This window comes from Mesoplodon bidens, assembly GCF_964165515.1.
Source record: "Mesoplodon bidens genome assembly, chromosome: 13".
NCBI classification, from domain to species: Eukaryota; Metazoa; Chordata; class Mammalia; order Artiodactyla; family Ziphiidae; genus Mesoplodon; species Mesoplodon bidens.
Genome location: NC_138169.1, coordinates 50,338,130 through 50,357,479, shown reverse-complemented (window position 1 = coordinate 50,357,479; position 19,350 = coordinate 50,338,130). Strand labels below are relative to the sequence as shown.

Below are 19,350 nucleotides of genomic sequence, written 5' to 3'. Positions count from 1 at the left end.
AAGAGAGAAAGAAAAAAATTAAAAGTGAAAAAAATAGTTGAAATTTAAAAAATGCTCAGTAGTAGAATGTAGATGACAGAGGAAGAAGATGGCTAACTTGAAGATACATTAATAGAAACCATCTAAAGAATAGAGAGAATACTGGGAAAAAATGAGCCTCAGGAAACTGAGGGATAATTTCAAAAGCTCTAACACATGGAAAAATGAAGTCCCAGAAAAATAGGATAGAGAGAATGGAGCTGAAAATATATTTGAAAAAATAATGGCTGAAAATCACCCAAATGTGGTAAAAGACATAAACTTATAGATTTTAAAAGTCTAATGAGCTCCAAAACAAGGTAAGTTCAAAGAGAACATCATAGCCACACTACTGAAATCCACAGATAAAGAGTCTTGACTGCATCCAGAGAAAAACAACTTATCATTATAGGGGAAGGTGATTAGAATGAGTATGCATTTCTTATCTTTAGAGGTCACAGATAGTGGAAAGATATCTTTAATGGGAGGGAGGGAGGAATAAAAGATCAGTCTGAATTCTTTACCTAGGAAAATTTTCTTTAAGAATGAAGGTGAGGGGCTTCTCTGGTGGCGCAGTGGTTGAGAGTCCGCCTGCCGATGCAGGGGACACGGGTTCGTGCCCCGGTCCGGGAAGATCCCACATGCCGCGGAGCGGCTGGGCCCGTGAGCCATGGCCGCTGAGCCTGCGCGTCAGAGCCGGTGCTCCACAATGGGAGAGGTCACAACAGTGAGAGGCCCACGTACCAAACACACACACACAAAAAGAATGAAGGTGAGGGCTTCCCTGGTGGCACAGTGGTTAAGAATCCACCTGCCAATGCAGGTGACACAGGTTCAAGCCCTGGTCCGGGAAGATCCCACATGCCGCGGAGCAACTAAGCCTGTGCCTCACAACTGCTGAGCCTGCGCTCTAGAGCCTGCAAGCCACAACTACTGAAGCCCGCGCGCCTAGAGCCCGTGCTCTGCAACAAGAGAAGCCACCGCAATGAGAGGCCCGTGCATTGCAACGAAGAGTAGCTCCCGCTCACCGCAACTAGAGAAAGCCCGCACACAGCAGTGAAGACCCAACGCAGCCATAAATAAATAAATAAATAATAAAATTTTTTTAAAAGTGTACTTTGATGCACAGAAGTTTAAAAAAGAAAAGAATGAAGGTGAAATAAAGACATTCATAGAGGAAGGAAAACTAAAAGACTTTGTTGCCATTGCACCTGCTCTACAAGAAATGCTGAAGAAAGTTATTCAGTCTCAAGAGAAATTAAATTAGTAGGGAACTCAGATGTTCAGGAATGAATGAAGAACACTGGAAATGGTAAAAATGTGAAAAATAAATAAGTTTTTTCTCTTAATATCTTTAAAATTCATATGACTATTTAAAGCAGCATTGCCTAATAGAAATATGATGGGAACCATGTAAGTAAACATTTTCTAGTAGCCACATTAAAAAAATCTTGAGATTAATTTTAATATATATATGCAAAATGTATACAATATATGCAAATTATAATTTCTATGTATAATCAATATAAAAATTACTAACTAGTTTTATATTTTTCCCATACCAAGTCTTCTAAATTCAGCATGCATTGTATACCTGCAGCACATTTCAATGCAGAATAAGCACATTTCAAGTGCTCAAAAGCCACAATATCAGACAGTGTTGATTTAAAACAAAAGTTATAACAGTGTCTTGTGGGTTATAATGTAATACATATGACAGCCAAAACAAAGGACAGAGGAGGGAAGGGTTGCCAGGGTTCCACATTTTACATGAAATATTAAGTACACTGTGAAAAGGTAAGAATATATACGGTAATCGTTAGAACAGCCACTGAAAAAAATTAATGCAAAGCAGTACCGTTAAAAAGGCAATGGATAAATTAAGATGGAATGCTAAAAAATATTTTTAAAATTCAGAAGACAGGGCTTCCCTGGTGGCGCAGTGGTTGAGAGTCCGCCTGCCGATGCAGGGGACACGGGTTCGTGCCCCGGTCCGGGAAGATCCCACATGCCGCAGAGCAGCTAGGCCCGTGAGCCATGGCCACTGGGCCTGTGCGCCCGGAGCCTGTGCTCTGCAACGGGAGAGGCCACAACAGTGAGAGGCCTGCGTACCGCAAAAAAAAAAAAAAAAAAAAAAATTCAGAAGACAACAGGAAAAGGGAAACAGAGAAACAAAAAACAAAGGGGACAAGCAGAAAACAAATGATAGATCTAAATCCAACCAAATCAATAATTACATTAACAATGGACTGTACGCTCCAATATCCAGAGATTATCAGAATGAATTAAAAATGCAAGACCCAATTACATGTTGTTTATAAGAGACACACTTTAAATATAAAGACAAAGATAGGTGGAAATTTACCTCTTATGGAGAAAGATACACCACGCAAACAGTAAGCATAAGAAAGCTGGAGTGGCTATATTAATATTAGATAAAATAGACTTCAAGACAAAGAGTATTACCAAAGATAAAGAGGGAAGCCTCATAAAATACAAAGGTCAATTCATCAGAATGACTCAACAATCAGAAATATCTACGCATCTAACAACAGAGTCCTAAATACAGGAAACAAAAATTGAGAGAATTAAAGGGACAAACCGGTAATTCCACAATAAATGTTAACACTCTCTTTGCAGCAATTGTTAGAACGAGACAACAACAACAAATAGATGATCTGAATAACACCATCCACTACCTTGATACTGATATTTCTAAAACACCATACGACCAACAACTGCAGAATGCATACTCTTTTCAAGTGACACTGACCAAGGGAGACCACATTCTGGGCCAGAAAATCAAGATCAGAACAAGGATAAAAAAAACCACTGTAAACTGCTACATTGCATTGCTTCTCCTAAAAAAAACCCAAAAGCCCCCCAAACTTTTGGGGGAAGTAAAAGCAACTCTTCTTTCCGCAAAGGTGATAGGCGATGCTTACTTAGATTACAGGTACTCAAAGAATACGCGAACACTGGTAAACAAATAAAATCAATAAACATAATCACTTTGTTAAGGTTGTATGAACAGCCTTAGAGAACCCAAAATTAAAGATAATTAAGAGTGAGAGTATTCAAATACTCAATACAGTTTTTGAAAGTTGCTGTTAGGACTTATTTAAATCTCCATTTAGGAATTTAATTATGATCATTCAAATGCTTTATTCCATTCTATTTTACTTCTTAGGTTGCTTCCTTTTCGAAATCATTTTTCTAGTATTTCTACTAATCTTATTTTGAGGCTGCAATGCCTAAAGGAAAGTCCCTAAGGAAAAGAGAAAGCTCAGAATCAATTTCCATAGCAACTCTAAATCCATCACACTATATTTGTATATGGGAGTTTGATTTCAATGCATTAATATATGTGGATTTGCAGCATGTCTAAGCTGTGGTTGCTATAGGAACCGCAACCTCAAATTTCGTTTTAAGTTTAGTTAAGTGCTCACACATAAAAACTGATCCCACTGACAGCTATCTAGAGTTGCAGATATGGCTCATAGCAATAAATTTATAAACATCATGACTCACGATGACATATGCACTTAATAGATATCTGTCATTATAAAAATGTATATTTTAACATATGCTCCTTGTTGGTAGATCAAAAGCAATTCAAGATGCAATTCCTCAGGTTGTAGATAGAATAAGACTTGCCAGGCAGCCATCCACCCTTAGCGACAGCCTCTGCTCATGCTGAAGCTTGTTACGGCCCAGGTAAGTCACCCAAATACACACAGACACCAACGGGTTCTATGGCTTCTCTGAATCCACGGAATACTGGTGTCTATACTGAAATGGCAGAAAAATCTAGCACGTTTTATAGTCAGGACATGCAAATTACTTTTAATATTAGTTTAAGGATATATTTGGAGAGAGATAAAGCCACTGCAAAATGAACCAAATATCCCAAAGCCAAAATGAAAAAATAATTAAAGACCATCTCCTGTTTTCGATTACACCAGACGTTGCTTGTTTCCACTAATACAGATGATTAAGAAGCGACCAAGGCCTAGAGATGGGCACAGAAATTACTGCTGAATTACTGCTACTGACCTGGCATCACTGGGAGATGACTGGCATAGATATGTGAATTTCCCAGACAGCTGACCCTCACCGCATCAAGCACTTTAATTTGTCTTAAATTTTGGATGGACACAATCAGACTTACGTACGACGAGGATGGTCTCGAATGGTTTCAGACCAGAGGCAGAGAGGCTAGTTTAGAGACTGTAAAATAGTTCATGGGAGAGATGATTATAAATAGAAAATTAAAATCTTAAGAATTAGAAGGGAACTCTGTTATTGATTAGTACACGCTGGTGTCATACAGATCTTGAGGGCTACTGAGAGACACGGAGCTCTTTGATTCAGCAATAGAGATCTCAGGCTGCTGGACTATTTATAAGGTTTCATGAAGATTTTTTGGCTCTTCTTTTACTGATGTTCACACTTTGTAGTGCTATCAGTATACTCCTTGCCCTAATAAGATACACGCTGAGAAACCATATCCCCATGTTTGTTATAATTATATCCAAGTCAAGAAAGAGCAAATAAAAGGGGGGTCGAGAAGTACAAATTTCCAGTTATAAAATAAATAAGTCATGCGGGTGTAAAGTACAGCATGGGGAATATAGTCAATAATATCGTATTAACTTTGTATGGTAACTAGAATCATTGTGGTGATCATTTTGCAATGTGTACAAATGCCAAGTCACTATGTTGTACACCTGAAACTAATCTAATGTGGTATATCAATTAGATGTCAATTTAAAAAATAAATAAATCTATATAAAAGAAAGAGCAAATAGACTCTGGGTAAGTATTCTAGGAACTCTCCCTTGTGGAAAGAGTAAAGTGTACGAATTTTATAGCACAGATTTTACAACACCTATTCTGACTTTTAGAAGACGTTTTGGCTTACACTTTCTTGGCTGTTTTCCCAAGAGTTGGATACATGACCTCTAGAAAAAAAATGAGGTCTCATTGTATTTATAGGAGCCTTTCTCCTATTATAGCCTTTAAAACAATGTTCTACATGTGATGTATACCTTGCTATAATTTTGTCAGTATAGTTTTACTACCCCACCATGTCCAAGAGTCAGAACATGTCCCATAAAAAACAGTATGACTGGTTTGACTTCTGGAAATATCCTTCCTCCTTGATTAAGACCAATGAGGTAAACATGGTCGAGGTATCAGGAACACAAGCCTTGGCAATACTGTCTTCCAGAACATTAAAAACCAAATTTATGATCTGATGACTTTAATGTGTTTCCTGAGCTTTGTCACCAGAGAAGTTAAGCTCTGGAAACAATGTATTTCTTTTCCAGGTTCATGGACATTCTTTCTATCAAAATGGCACAAGTTTCTCTGTGGCTTTTGTGAAAGACAGATGAGGGAATTCCTTGAAAATGAGGCCAAGGCAGCATAATGACAGTTCTGTTTGTGGGCGGGGTGGGGTTAGAATGGTTGGTGCCAATTTAAGGACACGTTATGACTGTAGAAGAAAAATGTTCTGAGGCCTGTCCGGCTCCACTGCTGAAAACTTGAAAAAGTAGCAGCTGAGTTTCAAGATGAATCTGTACATCATTAGCAGCTGCAGAAAAAGAGCTTGCGGTGAGAGCTACCAGCCGCTCTTGGTTTTCGTAGCTTCTTGTCCCCCAACCCCATCTGCCTGTGTCTCCCCAGCTCTGAAGGAGACACACCACTCCCCTTCTCTATCCTGGTCCTAGAATAATGACACTTTCTGACAAAAGCTGAAGGCCAGTTTGAACGGCCACAAACTTTTGTTCCCCAAACTCCCTGTGGCTTCATTTTTACCCAAACTCTTCCCAGCACTTCTGTTCTGAAAAAGGTAAACATTCCCTTTCCTTGCCAAACCTCTTTCGATGCCCTTGACCCCAATTTTCCCCTCCAGCCTCAGGGTCATTGTTCCACCAGTTTCCCCTCCTTTTTCCTATTATTCCTTCTCACGAACCTTTCTCCCATCTTACACACCTGCTCCTTGTGCTGTGTCCTAAAAGCAAACAAAATCAAATCGAGGACAATACCATCCTCTCCCCAATCTTACTTCCTAAAGCAACTGTCAGCTTTTTCCCGACGCCAACAAAATGTTTTTATTTCCTCCACTTATTCTCCTGATTTGGTGAAGGTGGAATCTCCTCTCACATCACTTTCACGTTTGTGTGTCATGCCCTTGTTAATAAGCCGCTGCAATCTAGGTGTATGGATTCAGCATTTCTACAGACCAATTCTCTAAAGAACTATTAATCACCCCCCCAGGAGCCAGATTTCTTTCTTTGGCCTATTTTCAGGTTTCATCCTATCTGATCTCTCCAACAATTAATACTCAGCGCTGTTGGTGATCCCTCTTTCTAAAAATGTCCTACTGTTCTCTGATGTTGAGCTGGTTTTTCCCCTGATGTTCCTCCTTTTCTCAGCTTCCTTCTTCCTCTTGTCCCTTAAATGTATGTATTCCCAAAGATCTGTGCTTCGTTTATTTTGTTTCAGCTTATTTACTCCACGGCTTTGAAGTTGGATTTTTATGATGTCTCAGTTTCCTTTCTCCAATTCCTCAGCCCCCTCCTGGGCCCATCATTCCACTGAGTGACCCCAAAGGACCCTTCCAGTCCTCACTGTACTTGACTCCTCAGCAGATTTAGACACTGGTGACCGTTCTGCTCCCTTCCTTCTATTTCCCTGACACGTCACTCCTTCATTTCTTTCCATCTTTCTGGTGTCTTCCCTGCTCCTATGTAAGCCCTTCCTTTTCTACCCAAACGTTAACTGTTCGAGTTCCTCAGGGACTCACCCCTCCTCAATGGGGACTCACTTCCAGCTTCGATTACCTGGATATGGAAGACTCACCAATGTTTACCTCTAGCCAACACTTCCTTGAGTTCCAGACACGTGTCCGCACAGTTTAGTATTAGTCTTGTTATAATCATTTCTAGTAATTCTTATTGGAAGCTGGGCATAAATAAGGAATTTGCATTCTTACAGAATTAAGGCTGTTGACTTAACAAGTGTGAACACTGGTGTTCAGGATGGAAACACATGGTTTCTGAGGATTTCATCATTTAACTCTCCTGTATCACAGCTGATGTTTATAATAATGACCCTCATTGGACAAGAGCACATTCTGCTTGGTAAAGTCTGTTTTCTAGGCAAGAATGTTCGTAATATATTTTAGAGAGATTTTTCTCCAAAACAGTTAAAACATTTTTTAAAGTTCTAGGTATTTATCCTCAGTGACTTCACTTTTGGGTGAAGTTGGCTAAGTGAGGTCTTGCTGAATGTTGTCACATAGAAATTGGCACTGCTCACACCGGAGACAGGATGGATATTTCATGAATTCCCTCTGAAGGATTATAGATGATGATCCATATTTAAAAGTGTAAGTCGGCTCACAGTACGGCGCCGGAGGGCCTGTGAAAGTGACTCTAGGATTTCATTGTTACGGTACCTGCTGTCGGGGAGTTTGCATGGTGAGACTTCTTGGGCAGGTTGAAGATCTGTTCGCCGGGGTCGGGAGGAGGAATTGCATCTTGCCCTTGTCGTGCTTCTACGGGGTCATACTCCTTGCCATCGTAGTTAGCATCATAGAACTTCTTAAACCACTGAATAAAATCCAGGTTGTCCTGGAAACGCCCTTTCACGAGCTTTTCCACTGGAATTACCTGCAATATAAAATCACCCGGTGAGTCACGATCCTCAGGCTTGTTTGTATGGAATGCAACTGAAGTGTTCCCTAAATATAACTTTACATCTGCAATTCATGCCTGCTGGCCTCTCCCCCAGTGTCTTAGCCAGTGGTATTCCAGAATTCATATAATTTTTCATTATATTAAAGAAAAATTAAAATGTTGTAGTTGGTTCTCCTGGAATATTTAATACATCTGAACAAACCATACGAAACAAGGAATACCCTGAGCTGTCAAGAGGGGCTGATCCTCTTCGTAGAATGTTTATTGCCAAAGCATATCCCCCCAAAAACATGGGTCTGGGATGTTGTGCTGTTTCAAGGTTGATAGGTTTTCCTTATTTCTTTGTAACACTTGGTCTAGCTGTGTTGGAATAAGCTCTTAAAAGGATTGTAGTTATTAGAGAGTACGAATGAATAAGACTCAAGTCAATGAAAACTCACACTAATCTAACGGTTCCTATGAAACAAAATGAGCTTTCATGGAGTGTCTTTACAATGTAGAGAGACAAGCATAAAATAAAAACAACTAACCACAATACAGGGCTCAGTAATTCATGGGTTACACTGGAGCACAGTTAATGTGCCATGGGGGTACATTTCTTAAACAGGTTTCTTTTTGTATTTTGTAACTATTTTATCAAGACTGGGTGTAAATTAAGTGTTTTTAACGGGCAGCCTAAAGAGCCAATCAGTATTCCCTTTAGAGGTCTTTTCATTGTACTATTTAAGTATTTTCATGTTTTCTGATTTGTAAGTTTTGTTTATGCTGATATTGTGATTGTTTTAGAAAGTGCCTTCTTGGAGCATAAGGCCCTTTAATTAACATGCTACTATATTTTGCTTTCTGCCAAACGTGAACATTTATAAACAGTTTTAGATGATGATGATGCATTAGCCATTCAAAGTAGGCACTTCCTTCTGTTGACTTAATTTTGCAATTCCTATCAAAATGAAAGTTCCGGGGTCATAAGTTCAAAATCTGAGGTGGCGAGGAAATATTTGTACATATGCTTCCCACGTGCTGTCACAGGCTATGACAAACATGAACAGGGATCACTGTCTCTACACCAGGATCTCTGGGTAGAATCATAGCATATTAAGCTAGAGAGGCCAACAAAGGTCATAAAGGTCAGTGTTCCTCCAGTACAAGAATTTTATCTTCAAATTTCTTTTTTTTCTTTTTTTGGGCCACACCACGGCTTGCAGGATGCTAGTTCCCTGACACAGGATTGAACCTGTGCCCTCGGCAGTGAAAGCTGGGAGTCCTAACCACTGGTCTGCCAGGGAATTCCCTATCTTCAAATTTCTTAACAATGGCTGACCCACTCTCGTACACTTCTACGGATATATGGAGTCCCCAACTTTGTTACCTAGCAAGTTCCATCAATAAACCTATGAATGGGTGTTTCTTTTCTTTTTGATCTAGAAGCATGTATAGAAAAATGATACAGAAGTGTACAGAGAAGTGATGCTAATAAGGAAGAAGAATCTATATAACTCTGGTTTTGAATAAATACAGAAGGAGCTAATTGGAAATTAACCACAGCAAAGGGTATCAAGTTGAAAAGGATTCAAAAAATTAAAATGTTAAAGAGGATGTATGTTTTGCAATAAAAATTCTGAGAAAATGAGAAGCCAAACTTTTCTTAATATTTTGATAAGAATGCTTTGATTTAGGAAGATATTAATTGCATAAATTTAAAAATATATACAGTTCAGCAAACTTTCTTTCCTTTAACCTCTATCTCTTATAATGCAAAATTTAAATTTTTTTTTTTTTTTTTGCGGTACGCGGGCCCCTCACCGTTGTGACCCCCCCTGCTGCGGAGCACAGGCTCCGGACACGCAGGCTCAGCGGCCATGGCTCACGGGCCCAGCCGCTCCGCGGCATGTGGGATCTTCCCGGACCGGGACACGAACTCATGTCCCCTGCATCGGCAGGCGGACTCTCAACCACTGCGCCACCAGGGAAGCCCCCAAATTTAAATTTTTATTTCCATAGCCTGTTTATTTATTGCTACTATCTATGAAAAGAAAAGCTTTCTATTTCTCCCCTGCTGGTTTTTCTCTTTTCCCTTATTCAAAATTCATTTCTTTCCAACCTATTCTCTCCAAGAGCTATATCCTAAATAAAGACTATGAATGTAATATGTATTTGAATAGCAGGAAACATGCAGAGCCTGAATGGGCTTCAGCAATAGTCCTCTACAGGGGAAAAAGGACTCTAGTCTAACTTCGTTTGTATCACTCTAGAATAAAATTATGAAGTTCAAAGTGGGTGAAAGAATATTTTATGGACATTGAGTGAGAATCTGAGTGTATATACTGGACACTTTAATGTGTAGTACTCGCTTTAATTTCATAACCACAGGGAAGGGGGTTTTAGTCCCATTTTACAGATGGGTAAACTCAGACTCAAAGAATTTAAATAACTTGCTCAAGTCATGGTGCTGGGATTCAAACCCGTGCCATTTCTACTGTACTATGCTATTTCTTTAAAGAAATAAAACACACAAAGAACCACAGTGGCATCTGGAAAACATAAAAATTTCTCATCTGCAATGCTAATACAGAATAACATTTCAGCATTCATAATTTCTGTTAGCATTTTTAGTCTAATGGCTACAAGTTTAGAAATCTCCTCAAATAAAAACCTCATGAAAATATGGGAAGTGAGGGTTGGTGCTTTATGCTCAGTACAGGACCCAACCTACTGTACTGTTGTCAAGATATATCCCATTGACACATTTTTGGATTTTTGCATCTCTGCGTGAAAACAATTTTAAGCAAAGATAATGCATTTCATGGAGGTACAAGTGTGTCTCCTACCTTATCAACATTCATTCGCTTAAACGATGCTTGCAGAAGCTTAAAATTGTGAATGTACTCATGTTCCAACTTCGCTTGAAATTTTACTTTCTTCAAACTAATGCAGCCAGGAAAGAGCATGTCCATGAACTGGCAGTAGGCTGCTCCTGGAAAGAGACAAGAAAAGGACCAGTGTGAGTCTGACTGTACCACGTGCGACTGAGGGTTGCTGGGCAGGAGGGAGCCGGGAGCCCAGAGCCCTCAGCCCTCCTGCCGTGTGTGCTCCTCTCCTCATGGCACCCACATCTCCTCACCCACCAGGGCTGGGTGCTGGTGGGCAGGGACGTGCCTTGATGCAGCTCCTGCCACTTCCCCATCCCTAACCACTGTGATACCGATGCTGTTCACCAGAGCATCACCAGATTCCACAGTGAACAGAACTTCATTCTTCAACACCAAGGAAATCAGTGTATGAACAACTTTAGCTTCTATCAGAAAAAAAAAGGAACATATTTTTCCTTCCATCTAGCTGCTACTGGCTCCAAATCATTAAAATACATAAGAGAAAAATAGCAGAAAATTTCAACATGAGCAAACTACATGAAATATGGAGCTCAAAAAAATATGCATACGCCATCCAAGCTGTTTTATATCCACCCTGCAAAATGACTGAGGTGAAACAGTTTAACTAAGCCAACTAATACCAAAAACAGTTGTATACCAATTTAATTTCAGTCCAGAGCAATGAGGTTCCTATATTAACATGAAGGGTGGAGACATGGAGACTCTGAAACTTACAGAAGTTCAGAGTCATGCTATTTATGACTGAGAAATAAAAATAACAGACATGTTCAATGAGTTCCCTGAGGAAACGGTCATAGAAAAAAGGATATTAGTAAGTCTTTCATATATATATATATATATATATATATATATATATATATATATATATATATACACATTTTATGCAGAACTCTTAGATCATGACAATATCAACTAGAAAACCCCAGAAAGATCATACATATTGACTCATAAAGGCTAAAGGCATTTAGAAAAAGAAATTCCAAGTCAGAGTGATTATTTTTCTTTTACAAGTAGGAAAAGCAATTGAGTGGTGAGAATGGGAACAAATGGCCATTTCTGTGTTCTCTTTCTTTCTTTGCTTCTCCAGATCTCTTGGTCTGTTTTTGTAACGTGCCAATGATATGCCTTTCTGAACATAAAGGGCTCTCCTCCATCCTTTGGTATCAAGGTTTCTGTGAGAAGCCTTTCATTCTGTTTGGGCGACTCACCTTTACACAGGAAGAGCCCACTTGGTCTCTTATGTCAAATAGATGTTGAGCATCCTTTACTGAGATAGGAATCCCAGAAAAGAGGGAACCAGATATTAAGAATCTAAGGGCTGCTACAACAGGAAATGGTGGGATAACTCATTATTTGTAGGTAAGAGTATAAAGTGATGAAATATAGGCCACAATACACATTAATTCCAGAATCTTTACATCTGTGATGCTTCCTTTAGATGCCAGTACCCTAAGTACAACCTGGTACTTTTGTAGTCAAGCAGATGGGTTCTCTTAAAAACAAGACAAAATAAAACAAACCAAAACAAAAAACACTAGAGGAGGTGAGAGAAGCATCATAATCTTGGGGGGCATTCTTACAGTCGTCATCCAATTATTCAGGTCCTCCTTTTGAAGTGCCACCAGATGGAGCCAATACCAAAAGCCATTCAACATGATTTTTATAGAGATGGGGGTGTCTACACACAAGTGTCTCATTACCTGCTCTTTAAAGAGTTATTTTCACTTTTGTAGTGGTTAGCGTAAAATTTACCTATGGAGACACTGGTATCTATGTGTTCGTACAAACCCAGTGAGCAAATCACCTTCCAAATTTAAAAAGCAGTAACAGCTTTTGAAACAAACAAAAAAACCCCACCAAACTTGAATACAGAGTGTGAAGGAAGAAATGAAAAATCATCTCTGGTCTCATCATCCAGAGGAAACCACTGTTAATATTCTGGCATATACCATTCTATTTTTTAAAAAACTTAACAGACCATGGTTCCCTTTCTGGATCATTAAATATTCGCTATTGACATTTTTAATGGCCTTCTGATTTTTATATCATGCTTAGCAACTTTCCCAAGCCAAGATTACATAAATATTCATGTGTATTTTCTTTAAGTACTTATATGGTCTCAAGTTTCACATTTACATTCTGAATAGACGTGGAATTTATTTTGGCCTATGATATAAAGGACGGTTCTAATTTTAGTTATTCCAAATGTTAGTGGAAAATTTTGGCTCCCCAGCATTTGGACACCTTCCTATCTGACTTGATGCAACAGGGCCCTGCCTCTCACCACAGTACCGAAGGTGGGCAGATATCCCTTTCCCAACACCCAGGGTAAGATGCAGGCCTGTGACCTAGGCTCTGCCTTTGGATGCTCTTGCCTGGGTCTCAGAGTCTTAAGGGAGTGAGTGAAACATGCAGGGATCATTAGAATTTGGTCATGGTGGCAGCGGTGGGATCTAGCAGATGCTTCAGCAGCACAGCGGCATCCTAACCATCCTAGTCCAGTGGCTCAAGGGAGGATCTATTCCTAGTTTCTTCACATCTTTTGGATGCTGTCACCTTCTGAGCTTGGTTCCCCACTGACTGTGAGAGCTGCCCAATATGATTTCTGTAAATCTGTCTCTGCTTAAACTTGCCAGAATTATTTTCTGCTATTTTCAACCACAATTGCTGACTGATAAACTTAGCTAGGTGTTGAACACCATCATTTCATAGATAATCTATACTTTTCCCACAGAGGAATCACTAATTTTACTCTCTCTCTGACTTTCCTAATACATGCACTTAAAGTCTCTTCAGGGTTTTTTTTTGGGGGGGGCAGGTCCTGTCCTGATGATAGTTCCACACTCTTCATTACTTAAATACATATATAATATGTATTACTATCTGTACAATAATTTCCCCTCTCCTTTTTCTCAAAATTTTCTTAAATTCTGTCATGCATTCGTTCTTTCCATTATAATTTTGAATTTGTCATTCATGGCATGAAGAAACTAGATCTTAAAAATTTAGTCATTTATTGAGATAGCCTCATCCACCAGAGGGCAGACAGCAGAAGCAAGAACTACAATCCAGCAGCCTGTGGAAAGAAAACCACATTGACAGAAAGACAGACAAAATGAAAAGACAGAGGGCTACATACCAGATGAAGGAACAAGATAAAACCCCAGAAAAACAACTAAATGAAGTGGAGATAAGCAACCTTCCAGAAAAAGAATTCAGAATAATGATAGTAAAGATGATCCAGGACATCAGGAAAAGAATGGAGGCAAAGATCGAGAAGATGAAAGAAATGTTTAACAAAGACCTAGAGGAGTTAAAGAACAAACAGAGACGAACAATACAAAAACTGAAATGAAAGATACACTAGAAGGAATCGATAGCAGAATAACTGAGGCAGAAGAACAGATAAGTGTCCTGGAAGAGAGAGTGGTGGAATTCACTGCTGCGGAACAGAATAAAGAGAGAAAAAAGAATGAAAAGAAGTGAAGAGAGCCTAAGAGACCTCTGGGACAATATTAAATGCACCAACATTCACATTATAGGGGTCCCAGAAGGAGAAGAGGGAGAGAAAGGACCAGAGAAAATATATGAAGAGATGATAGTCGAAAACATCACTAACAAGGGAAAGGAAATAGCCACCCAAGTCCAGGAAGTGCAGAGAGTCCCAGGCAGGATAAAGCCAAGGAGAAACACACCGAGACACATAGTAATCAAACTGACAAAAATTAAAGACAAAGAAAAATTATTAAAAGCAACAAGGGAAAAACAACAAATAACATACAAGGGAACTCCCATAACATTAACAGCTGATTTCTCAGCAGAAATTCTGCAAGCCAGAAGGGAGTGGCATGATATATTTAAAGTGATGAAAGGGAAGAACCTACAACCAAGATTACTCTACCCAGCAAGGATCTCATTCAGGTTCAACACAGAAATCAAAAGCTTTACAGACAAGCAAAAGCTAAGAGAATTCAGCACCACCAAACCAGCTCTACAACAAATGCTAAAGGAACTTCTCTAAGTAGGAAACACAAGAGAAGAAAAGGACCTACAAAAAACAAACCCATAACGATTGAGAAAATGATAATAGGAACATACATGTTGATAATTACCTTAAACGTGAATGGATTAAATGCTCTAACCAAAAGACACAGGCTCCCTGAATGTATACAAAAACAAGACCCATATATATGCTGTCTACAAGAGACCCACTTCAGACCTAGGGACAAATACAGACTGAAAGTGAGGGGATGGAAAAAGATATTCCATGCCAATGGAAATCAAAAGAAAGCTGGAGTAGCAATACTCATATCAGATAAAATAGACTTTAAAATAAAGAATGTTTCAAGAGACAAGGAAGGATACTACTAATGATCAAAGGATCAATTCAAGAAGAGGATATAACAATTATAAATATATATGCACCCAACATAGGAGCACCTCAATACATAAGGCAACTGTAACAGCTCTAAAAGAGAAAATCGACAGTAACACAATAATAGTGGGGGACTTGAACACCTCACTTACACCAATGGACAGATCATTCAGGCAGAAAATTAATAAGGAAACACAAGCTTTAAATGACATAATGGACCAGATAGATTTAACTGATATTTATAGGACATTCCATCAAAAAACAGCAGATTACACTTTCTTCTCAAAGTGTAAGATTCTCCAGGAGAGATCACACACAGCTTGGGTCACAAATCAAGCCTCAGTAAACTGAAGAATACTGAAATCATATCAAGTATCTTTTCTGACCACAACGCTATGAGGTTAGAAATCAATTACAGGGAAGAATAACGTAAAACACACAAACACATGGAGGCTAAACAATATGTTACTAAATAACCAAGAGATCATTGAAGAAATCAGAGAGGAAATCAAAAAATACCTAGAGACAAATGTCAATGAAAACATGATGACCCAAAACCTATGGGATGCAGCAAAAGCAGTTCTAAGAGGGAAGTTTATAGCAATACAATCCTACCTCAAGAAACAAGGAAAATCTCAAATAAACAATTTAACCTTACACCTAAAGGAACTAGAGAAAGAAGAACAAACAAAACCCAAGGTTAGCAGAAGGAAAGAATCATAAAGATCAGAGCGGAAATAAATGAAACAGAAACAAAGAAAACAACAGCAAAGATCAATAAAACTAAAAGCTGGTTTTTGAGAAGATAAACAAAATTGAGAAACCTTTAGCCAGACTCATCAAGAAAAAGAGGGAGAGGACGCAAATCAATAAAATTAGAAATGAAAAGGGAGAAGTTACAACGGACACTGCAGAAATACAAAGCATCATAAGAGACTACTACAAGCAACACTATGCCAATAAAATGGACACCCTGTAAGACATGAACAAATTCTTAGAAACGTATAACCTTCCAAGACTGAACCAGGAAGAAATAGAAAACATGAAGAGACCAATCGCAAGTAATGAAATTGAAACTGTGATTAAAAATCTTCCAACATACAAAACTCCAGGACCAGATGGCTGGCTCCACAGGTGAATTCTATCAGACATTTAAAGAAGAGCTAACACCCATCCTTCTCAAACTCTTCCAAATAACTGCAGAGGAAGGAAGACTCCCAAACTCATTCTACAAGGTCACCATCACCCTGATACCAAAACCAGACAAAGATACTACAAAAAAGAGAAAATTACAGACCAGTATCACTGATGAATATAGATGCAAAAATCCTCAACAAAATACCAGCAAACAGAATCCAAATACACATTAAAAGGATCATACACCATGAACAAGTGGGATTTATCCCAGGGATGCAAGGATTCTTCAATATACACAAATCAATCAATGTGATACACCATATTAACAAATTGAAGAATAAAAACCATATGATCATCTCAGTAGATGCAGAAAAAGCTTTTGACAAAATTCAACACCCATTTATGACAATAACCCTCCAGAAAGTGGGCACAGAGGGAACCTACCTCAACATAATTAAGGCCATATATGACAAACCCACAGCAAACATTATTCTCAATGGTGAGAAACTGAAAGCATTTCCTCTAAGATCAGGAAAAGACAAGGATGTCCACTCTCACCACTATTATTCAACATAGTTTTGGAAGTCCTAGCCACAGCAATCAGAGAAGAAAAAGAAATAAAAGGAATACAAATTGGAAAAGAAGAAGTAAAGCTGTCCTGTTTGCACAAGACATGATACTATACATAGAGAATCCTAAAGATGCCACCAGAAAACTACTAGAGCTAATCAATGAATTTGGTAAAGTTGCAGGATACAAAATTAATGCACAGAAATCTCTTGCATTCCTATATACTAACAACAAAAGATCAGAAAGAGAAATTAAGGAAACAATCCCATTCACCATTGCAACAAAAAGAATAAAATACCTTGGAATAAACCCACCTAAGGAGGTAAGAGACCTCTACTCATAAAACTATAAGACACTGATGAAAGAAATCAAAGATGACACAAACAGATGGAGAGACATATACCATGTTCTTGCATTGGAAGAATCAGTATTGTGAAAATGGCTATACTACCCAAAGCAATCTACAGATTCAATGCAATCCCTATCAAATTACCAATGGCATTTTTTACAGAACTAGAACAAAAAATCTTAAAATTTGTATGGAGACACAAAAGACCCCGAATAGCCAAAGCAGTCTTGAGGGAAAAAAACAGAGCTGGAGGAATCAGACTCCCTGACTTCAGACGATACTACAAAGCTACAGTAATCAAGACAATATGGTACTGGCACAAAAACAGAAATATAGATCAATGGAACAGGATAGAAAGCTCAGAATAAACTCATGCACATGTGGTCACCTTATCTTTGATAAAGGAGGCAAGAGTATAAAATGGAGAAAAGACAGCCTCTTCAATAAGTAGTGCTGGAAAAACTGGACAGCTACATGTAAAAGAATTAAATCAGAACACGCCCTCACACCATACACAAAAATATACTCAAAATGGATTTAAGACCTAAATGTAAGACCGGACACTATAAAATTCTTAGAGGAAAACATAGGAAGAACACTCTTTGACATAAATCACAGCAAGATCTCTTTTGACCCACCTCCTAGACTAATGGAAATAAATACAAAAATAAACAAATGGGACCTAATGAAACTTGAAAGCTTTTGCACAGCAAAGGAAACTATAAACAAGATGAAAAGACAACCCTCAGAATGGGAGAAAATATTTGCAAATGAATCAACAGACAAAGGATTAATCTCCAAAGTATATAAACAGCTCAGGCAGCTCAATATTAAAAAAACAAACAATGCAATCAATAAATGGGCAGACCTACACAGACATTTCTCAAAAGAAGACATACAGATGGCCAAGAGGCACATGAAAAGATGCTCAACATCACTAATTATTAGAGAAATGCAAATCCAAACTACAATGAGGTATCACCTCACAGCAGTTAGAATGGGCATCATAGAAAATCTACAAACAACAAATGTTGGAGAGGGTGTGGAGAAAAGGGAACCCTCTTGCACTGTTGGTGGGAATGTAAATTGATAATAGCCACTATGGAGAACAGTATGGAGGTTCCTCAAAAAACTAAAAATAGAATTATTGAATGACCCAGCAATCCCACTACTGGGCATATATCCTGAGAAAACCATAATTCAAAAAGACACATGCATCCCAATGTTCATTGCAGCTCTATTTACAATAGCCAGGTCATGGAAGCAACCTAAATGCCCATCAACAGACAAATGGATAAAGATGTGGTACATATATACAATGGAATATTACTCAGCCGTAAAAAGGAATGAAATGGGGTCATTTGCAGAGATATGGATGGACCTAGAGACTGTCATACAGAGTAAGTCAGAAAGAGAAAAAGAAATATCATATATTAACACATGTATGTGGAATCTAGAAAAATGGTACAGATGAACCAGTTTACAAGGCAGAAATAGAGACAGAGATGTAGAGAACAAACGTATGGACAGCAAGGGGGGAAGGCGGGGTCGGTGGGGGGTGGTGGGATGAATTGGGAGGTTGGGATTGACATATATACACTAATATGTATAAAATAGATAACAAATAAGAACCTGCTGTATAAATAAATAAATTCAAAAAAAATTTAGTCATTTATTATATAATGATATAGGTTTATTGAAATATAATTCATATACCATAAAGTTCAATCTTTTAAAGTTTATAATTCAGTGGTTTTTAATATATTCACAGAATCATGCACCTATCACCACTCTCTAATTCCAGAAGATTCTCATTAGCAACCCCCTTCCCCAAACAAACCCCATACATATTAGCAGCCACTCTTGATTCTCTCCTCCCACCAGACCCTGGTAACCACTAATCTATTTTGTCTCTACAGATTTACTTATTTTGGCCATTTCATATAAATGTAATCATAAAATATGTGGCCTTTGTGTCTAGTTTTGCTCACTTAGCAAAATCTTTCCCAGGTTCATCCATGTTGTGGCACATATTAGAATGTCATATTCCTTTTTATGGTTGAATAATATTCCGTTGTATGAATGTAACACATTTTATTGATTGAATCATCAGTTGATGAACGTTTGAGTTGTTTTCACTCAGGGGCTATTATCAGCAATGCTGCTACAAACATTCATGCAGATGATTTTGTGTGAACTTAATTTTCAATTCTCTTGGGATATACCTAGGCGTGGAAAATGGTATCACCATGTTTTAACATTTTGAGGAGCTGCCAGACTGTTTTCCAAAGCAGGTGCTCC

At 38.4% G+C, this 19,350-nt stretch overlaps 1 protein-coding gene across 2 annotated transcripts in view; it reads right to left on the bottom strand.

The window, feature by feature from the left end:
- The window catches only part of MAPRE2 (microtubule associated protein RP/EB family member 2), a 163,424-nt gene that overhangs the window by 29,785 nt on the left and 114,289 nt on the right, over window positions 1-19,350 (bottom strand). For both annotated transcript variants that reach the window (XM_081251707.1, XM_081251706.1), the window contains 2 exons: window positions 10,556-10,701; window positions 7,487-7,700 (listed from right to left, as the gene is read on the bottom strand). In XM_081251707.1, the coding sequence (XP_081107833.1) occupies window positions 7,487-7,700; window positions 10,556-10,701 (360 nt within the window). The remainder of the gene's footprint in view (window positions 1-7,486; window positions 7,701-10,555; window positions 10,702-19,350) is intronic.